The sequence below is a fragment of the Varanus komodoensis genome, unplaced genomic scaffold, assembly GCF_004798865.1.
Source record: "Varanus komodoensis strain SLA01 unplaced genomic scaffold, ASM479886v1 scaffold5, whole genome shotgun sequence".
In the NCBI taxonomy this organism is placed as follows: Eukaryota; Metazoa; Chordata; class Lepidosauria; order Squamata; family Varanidae; genus Varanus; species Varanus komodoensis.
This window is the reverse complement of record NW_025336087.1, coordinates 50963657-50977996: the sequence shown is the minus strand read 5'-3', so window position 1 is coordinate 50977996 and position 14340 is coordinate 50963657. Positions and strand designations below refer to the sequence as shown.

General features: G+C 44.1%; 1 protein-coding gene across 4 annotated transcripts in view; it reads right to left on the bottom strand.

The window, feature by feature from the left end:
- Positions 1-14219, bottom strand: part of SMARCA2 (SWI/SNF related, matrix associated, actin dependent regulator of chromatin, subfamily a, member 2) — a 121750-nt gene extending 107531 nt beyond the window's left edge. The window contains exons 1-3 of one of the 4 annotated variants that reach the window (XM_044446807.1): positions 14095-14178; positions 13391-13821; positions 4386-4645 (exon numbers count right to left, since the gene is read on the bottom strand). In XM_044446807.1, the coding sequence (XP_044302742.1) occupies positions 4386-4610 (225 nt within the window). In that variant the 5' untranslated portion in view covers positions 4611-4645; positions 13391-13821; positions 14095-14178. Of the gene's footprint in view, positions 1-4385; positions 4646-12053; positions 12404-13390; positions 13822-14094 lie in introns of those variants that run through there. The other 3 variants (XM_044446806.1, XM_044446805.1, XM_044446804.1) reach the window with 3 other exon arrangements.
- Positions 14220-14340: the final 121 nt, after the last annotated feature.

Genomic DNA, 14340 nt, shown 5'->3' with positions numbered 1-14340 from the left:
TCTTTCCCATCTCAATAAGTTAAAATGGTGCACAATTCAATATGTAAATCCTAAAGAGCAGGAATCAACCATTTTTGGCTGGCCTTACTAGCCAAGCCAAAAATTGCAGCCACCTGCAATTTACTTCTCTCTTCTGCAAAAAAAAAAAAAAAATGCCACACTGACTGCTCTCCAGGAAAATCTCCCTCCAAACCTTCTTGCTCTGAAGGATTTGCTAGGGCACCCAGTGGCTTAGCCACTCAAGAGGCATACTGCATTAGGTGCCTTGCTCAGGGTGGCCAAGAAAGTGCCCCAGTGGGAAATGCAGCTGTTTGGTTGTTCCAAGGCAAGGTGTGCTAGGGACCACAGCAACAACAGCCTTCCTGCCAACCTGGAGCTTGGAAAGTAGTGGAGACTGCCACAAAACTACCAGGATCACCATCTCTACATCTTAATCTTCAAAATTAGGAAGAGGCCTGCTGTTTGTAATGCTTGTCCAAGTGCAACAATACACTTGATGCAGCAAGCAAACTGCTCAGAGCCTGCCAATTAGTTCAATGGGACCTACTTCCTAATAAATTTCCTTAGGTTTACTTATGACTGTAAGTCACTGAAATCGATAGGACCTAGAAGCAAGTAAAGGAGCTTGTGTTTGGATTTGTAGAACTTAAAAGTACTAAATAAACTACCAGCCTGCAATGAACCACTGTGCTTCCTACATTGGGAATAGACAACATGGTGCCCTTCAGATGATTTGGGACTCCAGTTCCCATAATCCTTGACCCCTGGCCATGCTCACAGAGGCTTATGGCGATTGTAGTTCACAACATCTGGAATATATCAGGATGTCTACTCCTAAGTTATGCCATACCCCAATTATTAAGACACACGCTGTTCCTACAGCTTTGTAAAATTTCTAAGTCTCAGAAGTACACTAATCAGATGAATAATTTCAAAACAAGTACCATTAAACGCACTTGAAATGCACACTCCAAACAACATGATAAACTGCAGCGTATGCAGATTAGTTCAGAAACAAAACTTGCAATGAACGAGCACAGTAACATACAAAGTACAAAACCTCTATTTCTGAATGGTTTTACCCTTTGGGGTCACAACCAAAAGAAAACACTTAACACCCCACCATATTTTTATTAGCCCTGATCCATCAGGTTATTGCACTGGAGCTCATTAATGGGGCTACCTTTCCACACAATGTCAAAACACCTCTACAGTATGTGGGAAATATCTCTTTGATGCCTCCTCATGACAAATGTAGAGCTATTGCCCACAATGAATGAGGAATGCCATATTTTTGCAGGAACAAAATGAGCTCTTCATAGGAAGTCAGTCACCTGTGGGACTTGCGTCCATTAAATTAATTTAAGGAGTAGGATATAAGGGACATACAAACTCAGTTTTTCCAAAATTGAAAAGACCCAAAATAATAATCCATCTGAATACACATGACTATATCAGCCATTTGTGCAGTACAGGGAGAGAAAAGAAACAAAGTAAATTGTCCATCTTCAATTTACTAAATCTTCCCTCTCTCAGTGTACATTCATCACATGTTTAAACAGAAAAAGTTCCCACAACTCCTTCCGGCACTCCCAGCCAAGCTTTTTCTTCTGTCTAGACAGACACAGGATCATGCAGCTTACAAGCCCATACAAGGAACATAGCAGTGTTTCTAATGTTTGGATCCTGGCTGCAGATATTCCACAGAATTTTGTAGAACTTGGCTCCCGGTAAGTATTTTTTAGCCTTAGTGTATTTTTGTCCTGATCCTATTTTCTAAAATGTAGCTTTCTTTGAAAGAAAAATGCAGGTGGCTTAAATGTAACTGTTGTTCTTTGAGTGGTCATCTGTGCAGTCACACATATGGGCTTTGCACCTGTGTGGAGCCTATCCTTGGGAAGCCACTATAGCTAAACATTTGACTGGGTGAGAGTCCCTCCCCTTCCTGTTCCAAGGTGGATGGAAGGGGCTCCTGCCCATTTCCTCAGTTCCAATGAGACCACCATAGGTTCCAGGACCAACGGAGAAGTGTTATGCCAACCTGCTCTAGCCCCTGTGCATCTCTTGTAGTCAAGGGGGTGATTGTCAAAGGGACAACACCAAGTGGAGCCAGTGGGTGGGTTCTGTGAATGACCACTTGAAGAAACCCACATGGAAGGGGGATCTACTCTGAGGGTGCACAGTTCACTGGCATGCCTGGTCATCACGATAGCCACTAGAAGATGACCTTCCAGGAGAGCAGGCAGGGGTCAGTTGTAGTCAGTGGCCTGCAGTACAACTGAGACGCTCCATGCTAGTGTGACAGGGCAGATGGTGGGGACCAGGTTCTGGAGGCCCAGTGGAAACTGGTAAGCTAGAGAGTATACAAAGACTGAGGCTCCCTGTACCGGTGCATGGAAAGAGGAGATTGATGGAGGTGCGTTTCAGTCCGTTTTGTTTGTTTGTTTTGAAAGAGTGATAGCAGGAAGTAGAGGATCCACTCAATGTGGTATCTTACAGAAGGATGTTCTACTGGCACACAAAAGTAAAGAAGGCATTCCACTTTGCTAGGTAGGACTTCCTCGTTGATGGCTAGAAAATAGCATCATGGATAGACCTTCTAAGGTAGAGTCTCTGGTTTATAACATACAAAATGATGCATCATGCCATGAAGTGCAGGGTCCCAGTATTGGATGGGCGACTTGGTCCTGGTCCAGTAAGATCAGGTGAACCCAGCTGATGGTGCACCTGGGAGCTGATGGAAGGTCCCATGGGAGAGTGGAAGGTCCTCTGGTTGTCTCCAGGGGATGATTAGTTCCCTCCTGATCAAGGGAAAGGAAGCAGTAGAATAGTATCCCCCACCACTGGAGGAAGAAGACATCTCCCAGGAATCCTGCTCCCTATCCCACTTGGGATCAAAAGCTCTCACAAGTCATGTTGCTGGGTGTGGTGAACAGGTCGACTGAGGGAATTCCACATGTCTGTTGATATGAAAGATCATGGCCATGTTGTCCATGTTTATCTGAATGTGGTGGCCCTGTAGGAATGACTAGAAGGTGATCATAGCCTTTTGTATGGCAAGCATCTCCAGGAAGATGAGATGTAGGTCTCCTGGCAATTCCAGATCCACTGGATTCAGAGATTGTTGCAGTGGACCCTAGCAAGGGGATGGCGACCAGTTTGAGGCACAGTTCTATTCAGTAAAGATAAAGTGGTATCTGTACTGGTGTCCCTCCAGTTCTGGAATGTTAGGCCTTCGTGGCATTGGCTCCTTTGTGGCATGAGAGAGGTCCCTTGATGATGGTACACAGAGGTTGATCAAGAAGACGACGATATGTCCCTCACCAAGCAGAGTAGGCAGAAGGAGTGACCATCCATCAGAGGGAGTCTGCTGTTGCAGTGGATGCATTTTCAGAACAGTGCCATCAACTTCATGGAAGATGGGGAAGGCAAGAAAAAGGGAAAGGACAGAATGGCGTGGTTCAGTAGAGAATGTGACGGGGAAATGGAGAGAAAAGTGGGCAGAAATATATTTTTGTAGGGTTTTTTAAGAGTAAGGGTAAAAGAATAGGACAATTTAGACATTTGGAGAGGTTCAGAGAGAAAAAGTGAAAAGGACTAGGATACTCAAGGTGAAATGAGAAGCACTTCCCAATCTAGGCTCAATAGTGGTCAAAAAGAAACTGAGGGAATTGGTGGGAGGCCCACCGTTGCACTCCTGGAATAGGACGGTGAGGGGCTCCAGCCCAAACGAAATATAAAAGCTTCCCAATGATAGGTTCCACAAAGGCACAGAGTCCTTATGTACAATACACGGAAATCACAAAGAAGAATTTACAGTGCCTCTGGTAAATGTCTATTCAAAAGTAAGTCCCGATGAATCTAGGCAGACTCTCCCAAATGTGCATAGGACTACAGCCCAAACCACAACAATACCCTCAAAATCTGTGCTCTATAAAAATGTTATTCAGTAGAGAGGGCAAGTGAGATGTAGTGATTAAGAGCACTGTACTGGGTCTCAGGTGACATGGAGTCTACCCCATACTCAGCCATGCAGCCGGGTGAGCTTTGGGCCAGTCATAAAAACTCTCAGCCCAACCTACCTCACAGGGTTGTTGTTGTAAGGGAAAACAGAGGAGGAAGAGGGGAATTATGTGAGCCACTTGAGTTCTTTAAAAAAGAAATGAAAAAGGTAGGACATAAATCTACCATCCTGAGACTGTAGTAGATAGACAGTATATCAAAGCTATAAATAAATAAATGAAAAAAACCACATATCTCTACCCATTTGCTTGGATAACATAAAACAGACTATAATATTGAGGAATGCAAAACTATAATCCCAGCTTGTTGAATGTGCTCTTTGTGAGTAAAACCCAAGCATTCTAATTCAAAGAAATACTTACTTTGTTCATTTGGTGCATGCCATCTTGCGAGTAATCACTTGGTCCAATATTTGGCATTGTATGTGGAACACTTGGGGGTCCAGGACTTGGTCCCATCATGCTATGTACTGAACTTGGTGAAGGGCCTGGTCCTGGACTGGGACCTAGTATAGGTCCTGGAGATGGCCCTGGCCCTGGGGAGGGGCCAGGATGAGGCATTGCACCAGGATCTGTTGGTGTAGACATTTACTCTTCGTCTTCTCTTTCAATCAACAGTAAAGCTACAGGGAAATGAGGAAAACACATTATTTACGCCATATTAAGGCACCATCAGTAAAGATCTATCACAGATTATGAAGGTATGTCAATTATTGCCTGACTTACAAAAAGTCACATAAAATAAGAAAACTTGAAGTGTTTTTTTTCCTCAAAACATGGTAGCTATCAAGTGAAGTTTCTCATTTATAACACTAATCCCAAGCCAGTATGACATGCTAGGTTTCTGGCTTAATACTAAGCATCAGTCTTACCAATCTACTTTTAAATTTATAAGTCACTATTTACCACTACCAGACAACTGCACCCTTTTGCAAGGTTTCATTTAAATTGCCTGGGAGAAGCATAATAAATCTGTATCAGATTCAGCACATTTTAGTGAGAAGATATGTCCTGTGCAATTATTGTTACCCATAATTAATACTCACAATCCGCACAACTACAGTGAAGGATGCCAGCATCAAGTACTGCCAAAGCCTGTGAGAGACACTCAGTTGCTCCCCAAAACTAAATGGCAGTTATGACAGGGTAGCACAGATACAATGTCCATAACAGGAACAGACAAAATAACACTTTTCAAAAGAAAAGCAAATTCAGATCCACTATGGAATCCAAAATCAACCACACATCCAAGGGGCCCAACAGTGAAAATATCGAATTATTTGATTGCCATGCAAAAGAACTGAAGGTGCCAGAAGTACAAATCAATTCTTTAGATAGAGTAAATCTAAACTGAGCTTCTACCGGGTATCTGTCTCACACAGATTTTGGAAAGCATAGAAACTGCACCTCTGGATCTAATAAGTAGTAATGCATGGCTCCTCAAACTACGGCCCAGGGACCGGATCTGGGCCACCATGTCCATTTATCAGGCCCGCCATGCCCAATCGGACTCACCACACGCATGCGTGCGCCACTGCCCACCTTGCCCAACGCGCAGGGAGGCAGCCATTTGCTCGCTCGGAGAAAACAATCTCCAAGCGAGCAAGCCACTGCCTCATGTGCCCACCTCACGGTGTGTGCTCACCCCCACCTCCCCTCCCCTCCCCTCACTGCGCACCCCGCATGTGCACGTGCCACCCCCAGCCTGGCCCACACACACCACCAGCACCACCTTTCCAGCCTGCACCCAGCAATGGCAGCTTTCAACTGGCCCCCTGGTGGAAAAGTTTGAGGACCCCTGTAGCAATGTAAAAGTGGATGTGACAAAAATGGTTGCCCTTTAACCAATTTAAAAGGGCCCAATGTTCTGTTGTTTCACATAAGCACAAGCCAGCAAACAATCCTAAATTTGCTTCTCAGCTACATTATTTAAGATACACATTCAAGGGCTATTTACCCCTAATGAAAGAGATGATGACTCAAGGCACTAAGTGCAAAACCTGCCACACAGAACACTTCATAATAACACTATTATAATCCTATACCAAAATACCATTCTGCTTAGGTTTTTGTGTATTTTTGGATGTGTTGTGTTTTTAGTGAAGCATGTGATTGTAACATTAAAAAGCTGAAATAGAGAAGAGACCACTTTCTCAGAACGTTGTTGTTCTCTGCAAGAAAGAGAGAATCACCTCCTTTTGATGATTCTTCATGTTTAAGGGTTTGAATTACAAGATGAACTACTTATCAGAGAGCTGCCTTCCTGTTCCCCTAGACATCTTTTGGGAATAGCAGCCATGCTACCAGTACATATTGGTACATTTCAATATCCATACATGTTGAAAAGCAAGCATTACTTTCTTCTGAACTGGCTTTGTGTGTCATTCGCATTGCCACATCTGAAGTGTTAAACAAGATCATCAGGTTAACCATATAACCCCCAACTGACTAGGATCTCTTTGGAAATAATGCAAAAGCAGCAACATCCCTGAAAAACACTCACTGTGAAGTGAAAAAAAGTAATCAGAAACTATTTCACACTTCACCTCCTTGCAAGCACACTTCTCCACCAAAAAAAAAAAAAATCAGCATGCAAACATTCAGTGCAGTATTATCCACAGGTGTGTGAAGATTCAATATAAAATTCTTAAATTTTGTTAGCCCCCCAAAAGAGGAAGTCATTAATATCTAAACTGTACCATAAGCAATAAAAGAATATAATGTTGTACTGTAATTAATATAATAGGTCACTGCAAGAACTGAAGGCCTGGGAGTTTAAAATGAATTACAGTTAAGAATCCAACCAAACAAGGGTTAGAGCCCATTACTGGGCCTAATCCATGGCAATGAGGGTGGCAAAGAGGCATTCCTGTTCCAGCAGCAGTGTGTCCTCTCAGTGCTATCCAGCAAAGCTCTTCTGAGTGATTCAAGGCCTTTTACAATCAAGTCCAGACAAAAATACCGTACAACCCTCTGTGATGAATTTGCACAGCAGGATGAGAATAAAATTGCTTGGATTCACCATGAATTGGACCCTACTGATGATGCAGAAGTTGATGCAGTTTCTTTAACAGAGGTAGCCACTGCATCATCTGATCCCATTTGTTGAATGAATTTCAGTTGCTGAGGCATGAGGATGTGGACAAGGTGCTTGGGCAGGTTCAGCTCATCACCTGTATGCTTGACCCTTGCCCATCATGGCTGATTACTCAAACCAAGTGAGGGATTCGTACCTGGATCCAGGAGGCTGTGAATGCATCCTTGAAGGAGAGAGTGGTATCAGCCTCTTTAAAGGAAGCTGTGTCTGGATTTGGAACAGAAATGGCTGAGAAAGAAACAGGGGGAGTGCTGGAGGATTATTCCTCTGCACTATGGCTATTATGCCATAGAGTACTGCAGGGATCTATTTTATCCCCCATGTTCTTTAACATCTACATGAAAGCGCTTGGAGAGTTCATCCAGAGGTATAGGCTGAAGTGTCACAAATATGCAGATGACACTCAGCTCTACCTCTCTTTTTCATGAAATTCAGGTGAGGCAGTGGCTGTTCTGAATCAGTGCCTGGGTGTAGTAAAGGACTGGATGAGGGCCAACAAACTGAGACTCAATCCAGACAAGATGGAGGTACTATTGATAGATGGTTTATCTGTCCAGTTGGGAGCTATTAAACCTATACTGAAAGGGGTTGCACTCTCCCTAAAGTCAGGGTTAGCAGTCTGGGGGTGCTCCTGGACCCTGAATTGTTGTTGGAGTCACAGGTAGACTCAGTGACAATGAGTGGCTTTTATCAGCTTAGGCTGCTTATGACCCTATCTGGACAAGCAGAGCCTAGCAACAGTGATCCATGCTCTGGTAACCTCTCATTTGAACTATTTTAGCGTGCTCTGCATGGGGCTGGTTTTGAAAACAGTCTGGAGACTTCAGCTGGTTCCAGCTAGAGCAGCAAGGCTGCTAATCAGCACTGGCTGGCAAGAACACATTACATCAGTCCTCCATCAATTACACAGAATCACAGACTTCAATCAGTAACCAAAGTGCTAACATTAACATTTAAAGCCCTAACCAGTTTGGGCCCAGGTTATCTGAAGGAATGCTTCTCCTCCTCCTCCTCCCCACTCAAACCCTAAGTTCATCACTGGAGGTTCTTCTCAGAAAGCTCCTCCAAAGAAAGCAAGGAGGGTGGCTATTAAGGGAAGGGCCTTCTCAGTTGTGTCAGCTCCTCAAAGAGGAGCCTACTCTTTGTTTCTTCCTTTGTTAGACTCCTATTTCCATTTTTACTATATTTTACTACTGTAGTCCAGATCAATTTAGCTGAAGTTGCAGTAGCGTTGACCATTGTTTCATTCTCTTATTGCATTTTATACTAATTGCATTATTGTGATTTTATAATGACTGTTTTATATTATTGTATCTTTTGATTTTGTGACGTGTCCAGGAAGCCTTTTGGCTGATGGGAAGTGTAGAAATATAATAAACAGAATAAAGCCTAATTCTAAGTCTGCAATCTTGACATAAGAGGTTCAAGAGCAGTTCCAATGGCATAAGGCTATGACTACAACATAATTCTCTATCATTAGTCATTAATGCTCCAAATTTTAATTCACCTTTCAAAACTGAATGTAATAATTACTTGAATACTTAAAAGCTGCAATTCAGATTTATTTATTTTTTTGGCAATTTCTCTTTCAACTACTTCTCCAACTGCATCCTGATACATATCTCTAAACTTGAGGAGTTCTGGCATCAGAAAAAGAAACCATTTCTGGTTTCCCATTTTCTTTGAATATAGGTCTTCTTTCAGAAGAATGGATTGTTTGCAGTTAAACTCAAATACCCGGAATCTAATGAGAATTGCCATGTTATCCTTCAGTGGGCCAAGATCAAATGGTCTAATCAGCAGGTATACCCTTCTATCTGCAGTCCCTGAAGGTTGCATATGTGTACTCTGATGTGGGATGCGGAATACTGGGTCTAGAGCCAAATATTTATGCAGCTGACTGGGCAGGATTAGAGAAGGTACTCCAAATGCAATTCAGAGGCCATTCTAGGAGGTGAATTCAAACATTAATTCCTTCAGCTTCATAGAGCCCTGGCCACCAGGAAAGGATTGTTTTTGGCAGCAACATCAATGTTGCAAGAACACTGGGACAGCATTGTAGTCAGCCACTCATTTGGAGCAAGCAACAAATCATTCCAAGTGAGCAGCTTGCCAAATCTACTTCACATTCTATGCTAGGAGACACGGATATATCTAGGCATACAGAGTTGGAAACTGCTTTCGCCTTTGGTCTGGGCAGTCTTAGAAGCTGCTTTACTACCCACTTTATATTACAGCCTACACTACACTAACGATGCATTTTATATGTGGTAAAATAATTATTGTTTGTGAGAGCAATCAGGGCTTTGCAGACTGGGGACAGGCCCCCTAGAGGGTGAGTAAGAAGCACCATGGGAGACAAATAATTTTGCACATAATATTGTGAACAGACTTATAAGCAAGTCAGGACTCAGGTTTCCAAAGACTGTGGGTTATGATCCACCATGGCAATTATCAAAAAGCAAGAGTAAGGCTGTGCACTTTTCCTGATTGCTGTAAACATAGTTACTTCAATACGGCACTGTGGCTCATGCAGAGTACTTCTATAAAAGTAAAAGGTAGGAATAGCTTAAGGGATAGAACAAACAGCAGACAGGTGGGAAAGGAACAGTACAAGAGGAGCATGTTTAAGTGCAAAGAACACACTGAGGGTTTTAGGTTAGAATGAAGAGAGCTTTGGAAGGGAAGGGCCATCTCATGCAGTCTGATAATACTACATGAAGGCACAATCCTACACATGTTTAGACAGAAAACAGTACTACAGCTCCCAGCATTCCCCAGTCAGCAATGGTATTTTCTATCTGAATATGCATAGCATTGTGCCCTTGCAGTAGTACATTTAAAAAGGTATCTTCAACTTGGGCATGAATCCCTTCTACATCATAGTAGGAAGAAAAACTTTACACAGCTTTTAAAAAGGAACTTGATTGTATCCCAACCTTTTTTTGTGCAGATATGAACAATTATGGGTTCTAACATAAGATGATTTCAGATATTATCTCCTTAAAACTCCTTAAGATTTGGCATCATGAATACTTGCACTGAAAAATGTTAACTGACAATCTCTAGGCAAGAAGGTGGAAATCACCCTGCTTAATACACACTTATCTTTAAATTAACAAAAACCACAAGAATACAATAGAAATAAATTCATGTCCATTTGTTGCCAACTGAGAAGTATCCATGCATGGATCACTGAAGTTACAAAAATAAAAATCAGGAACACAATTGTCTGAAAAAAAAAAAGTACAGACAAAACTACATACACAAACACAAACCCTATCTACCTTCTGATCTGAACTTCAAAGTCAAGCAAAAGTGCATATGGAAGAGATATTAATTTCAGTTAAACTTTTGTAAAGAATATATTAAACAGAACATCAACATTAAACATAGGAAATGTGAACTGAAAGATTTTTCTTGTCAGTCTCAAATCTCAGGTGTTGGTCACAGCACTCTTCAAATTTGACAAGGAATGCTCACCATTCACTTTAGAAGTGAACAAAAGAAGAGATCTAAGGCTGCTTTGAACATGCGCTGGTGGTGCCTAGATTCTATGAAATCTTACAATATAGTTAGTCTTGAAGTGTGCACATGACTGGGGAGAAACACTTATTAATGAAGCATTACTTTCACCTCTGTTGAGCCCTCTTCTGTTCCATGATACACTTAACTTTGAATTTGCTGTAAAATGCTCTTAACTGATATTTTTCTTTGTTTCATACATCTGATGAATTGCAGATGGACATAAAAATCTGTCCCTAATTCTCTCCTTCTGCTATAGTCCCTGCAGTAACAAAGGGACTATAGAAGAGAAAAGGGTGGGGGGGATACAAGAACAGGGCAATTAGGTTCATAAAGAGAAAGTGTGCCTAAATTTGCATAACAATACACTAACTCACACAGCAAAAGCTGCCCCACCTCCTAACATGTAGCTGTTATAGTACTAAAGGAATGGAAGACTGGCTTACATTCATTGTCTAGACCTTAGGAGTTAGTGGCTGGCCACACAAAAGCACGAAGGCCAGAGAACAATGCTGCAAATGTCAAATACCATGTTAAGTACATAGCCCCCCGTGCTGTGTTTTCCCCCACACACACACACAGTTGAAACACAATACTTAAGTTATCTCACCGAGAAATTCAAGGATCCATGGCTACAATTTTATGCAAATTAGTTAAATCTAAAGTCTGCAAAACTTCCCAACTTTCAATTTTTGATTTTTATTTAAATTAAACTGTGCAGAACTACAATGACATAATCACATTTAAGATGCAAGCACAGAAAGCGGTTACTATGTCTCATTGCCTTAAAAGCACCGTACCAAGAGTAGTTAATCAACCACTCTTGTCTGTTGTAAATTGCTGGTAATATGATGTAGATGAAACACTTCAGAACCCAACGCTCTCATAATTGTGCCTGAAACAAATGGAGGACTCAGAGACTCTTTCATAAGGCTTTGTACAATATACACTGGCAGAAACGCGGAGGCAACAAGAACATGTGTTTCCTAACTTGGGATTTAAAACCTATTTTTTCAGAAATGAAACATTCCCCCAAATTCCCCACACGGTACACATAACCATACTTGATCATGATACCACGCGCATTTCGCCGCTCTAATTCGCAAACGGTTGATTTTAAAACGCAAGAAAGACTCTTCCAGGAGTTTTGCAGACTACATAGGCCTCAACTTTCTGTTTGCAACACATCCTGCCGCTTCGACCCGTACACGCCCGAGAGGAAAGAAACGAGCAGCAATGCATACATTTGGCAGAGCTATTTTTAAAAGTTTTCGACTTTCTTCCTCCCCCCCTCAAAAAAAAAAATCGTTGGAAAACACCCAACTCCGCTTCGCTAGTATTTCCTTCCCCCGGTTCCTCCTCTCTGTTCCCAAAGTAACGACTGCGGAGAGAAAGAGCGAGACATTTACCTTTCAGAAGTGATGCCGGAAAAGGAGATTTAGGCAGGCACACGGAGGGTTCGGTGCCAGATGCGCGGACGGAGAGCTCGCATGGCAAAACTAGGCCTATCTTCTCTCCGTCATCGTGTCATGCTGATCAAACATGTCTGTGTATGAGGGTGAGAGTCCTATTCGACTGCTGCGACTTCCTGATTCTCTGCACTGCCGAGCATGCACGGGAGGGGGAATCCACCCCAACCAGCGCGAAACCTCGCCTCTTCCTCTCTCCAAGCAGCAGCAAGCTCAGGCAGAGAGGCTGGCTCCAGCTGTCCTCCTACTCCTCCGGTCTCACTCAAGCGACCAGGAGCAAACTGCAGCATTCGCCTCGAATTCCTCTCCTCCTCTCCGCACTTAATCATCAAGCAAAAAAACTTTTCCCCCCTCCCCTTTCCCGGCGGAGCAACAACAACAAAAAATAATCATGGCGAGCGATGAGACTCCCGGCTCCAATCTGGGGGGCACGACCCAGCCCCAGATGTTTGTTTTGCGTTATGCGCGTTCGCGCACAACGCCTTTCAAAATAAATAAGTGCTCGACGACGGTTTCCCAGTCCTTCGCCGGAAACAGAGCGTGTTGATAATCAAAGGAAAAGACCGCGGCGTGAATTTCTGCTGCAAAGGAGGGGGGCTGCTTTCGTCGGGGAGGGGCGGGAGGGTCTGGTTAAGCCAGGCTATTTTGGGACACGCATCGCGACACCTTCCCAGCAGAACAGCACGCCGTCTGTGCACTTGAAACCAACAGAGCCACCCATCTAGCTATATACGTGTGTATGTGTTTGGAGAGGCCAAAGTGGAATCGAACGAGGACAGCGATCGCTGGCTAATCAAGTCCCGGCTTCCCCAGTCCTCCCCCACCACCGCCGGCGCCCTCCCCTCGGGTGTATGGTGCTTGTGACAGACAGGAAGATTATCCGGATCATGGCCTGCTTGGCATGGCTGGTTAATGCAGCTTCTTTAACGAGCCAACCCCCCTTCCGTCTTGCTTCACCCTTCCGCGGCCGCAGCTCAAAACTCCGCGACTGAACTGGAGCAGCGGCAGGCGGCGGGGGGAAGGGAGATCCCATGCAGCAACAACCCCCTGCCCCTTCCAAACGTTCCCGTGCTTCCGTGCTCTCCTTTTTCAAGGCAGGACGCTACACGAACTTCCAGCGCACCGAGCAGCGCCGGCTACAGGCAGATCCATCTTCCCCGAGCAGAACCTCCCTGTAGTTGCCCACATTCGGGATTATCTCCCTCCCAATACCATCCTTATTTATAGCCGCCAAAATACAGCTCAGTCAATCAAAGCACAGGGAAAAAAAGACATACCCAACCTACCGGCCCCATCGTAGCAGACAAGCTTCTACTGGCGTGCTTGTAGCTTCTTGCAATCTATTTCTGGCTCTCCCGCTCTCGTTGTCTCGCTCTCTTTTTCTTGCCTGGTTGCCCAGAGTCTCCCCCTACACACACACACACACACACTTTCTTTTCTTGCTTTTTTTTTAAGCTCCATTTAGGAGCAAAACACCCGGAGCTGCTGATTATTTACTGCTGCCTGGCTTCTACCCATCGCCTGCGTTTCCACAGCCCTCTCTTGCAACGTGCAGTCTCTCGACCTTCTGTCTAGGTTCAGCTGACTCACAAAGTCAGCGGTTCTGCTATGCTCCCCTGTTATGAAATGTCACGATCCAGCAGCTGTCTTTGATATATGAAAATGAACGATGGTCGCGATCTGAAACTTTCTTCTGATTTTTGGAGGCCTGGGAAGAAAGACGGCATGAATATTGAAGGCAGGGGTTACTAGTGGAGACTTGGGTGTGGGCAGGTGGCGGGGGGATAGGAGTGCCTGCCTGGGGTATTTTATTTTCTTTAGGGAAAGAGAGAGAAGCACCGTCAAAGGCTAACTAATTTATCCTCGCGCGCCCCCCACCCATCCCCAATTCCCAAACAAGCGGTGAAGGCGAAGCCAGAGAAAAGCAAAAGATGGATGATTAGGAGAGAGGTGGGAGGAAGGAGTTGTAAGCAATATTTACCTTGCTCAGGAAGAGTGGTGTGCTAGATCTCTCCTCTCTATGAGTCATCCGGAGTACAGATCCAGCGAGAGGAACTAGATTATGAATATGACTTCATTGATGACAGCCATCCCTCCTCTTCCTAAACTCCTGCCCCGCCTCCTGGCTCGTCCCACTTGCTCCGCCGCCGCCGCCGCCGCCGCCTCCCCCTCCTCCTCCCTTACGGCCAAAAGCCATCGTGTTGCAAAGGAGAGCCTTCGACTGGCT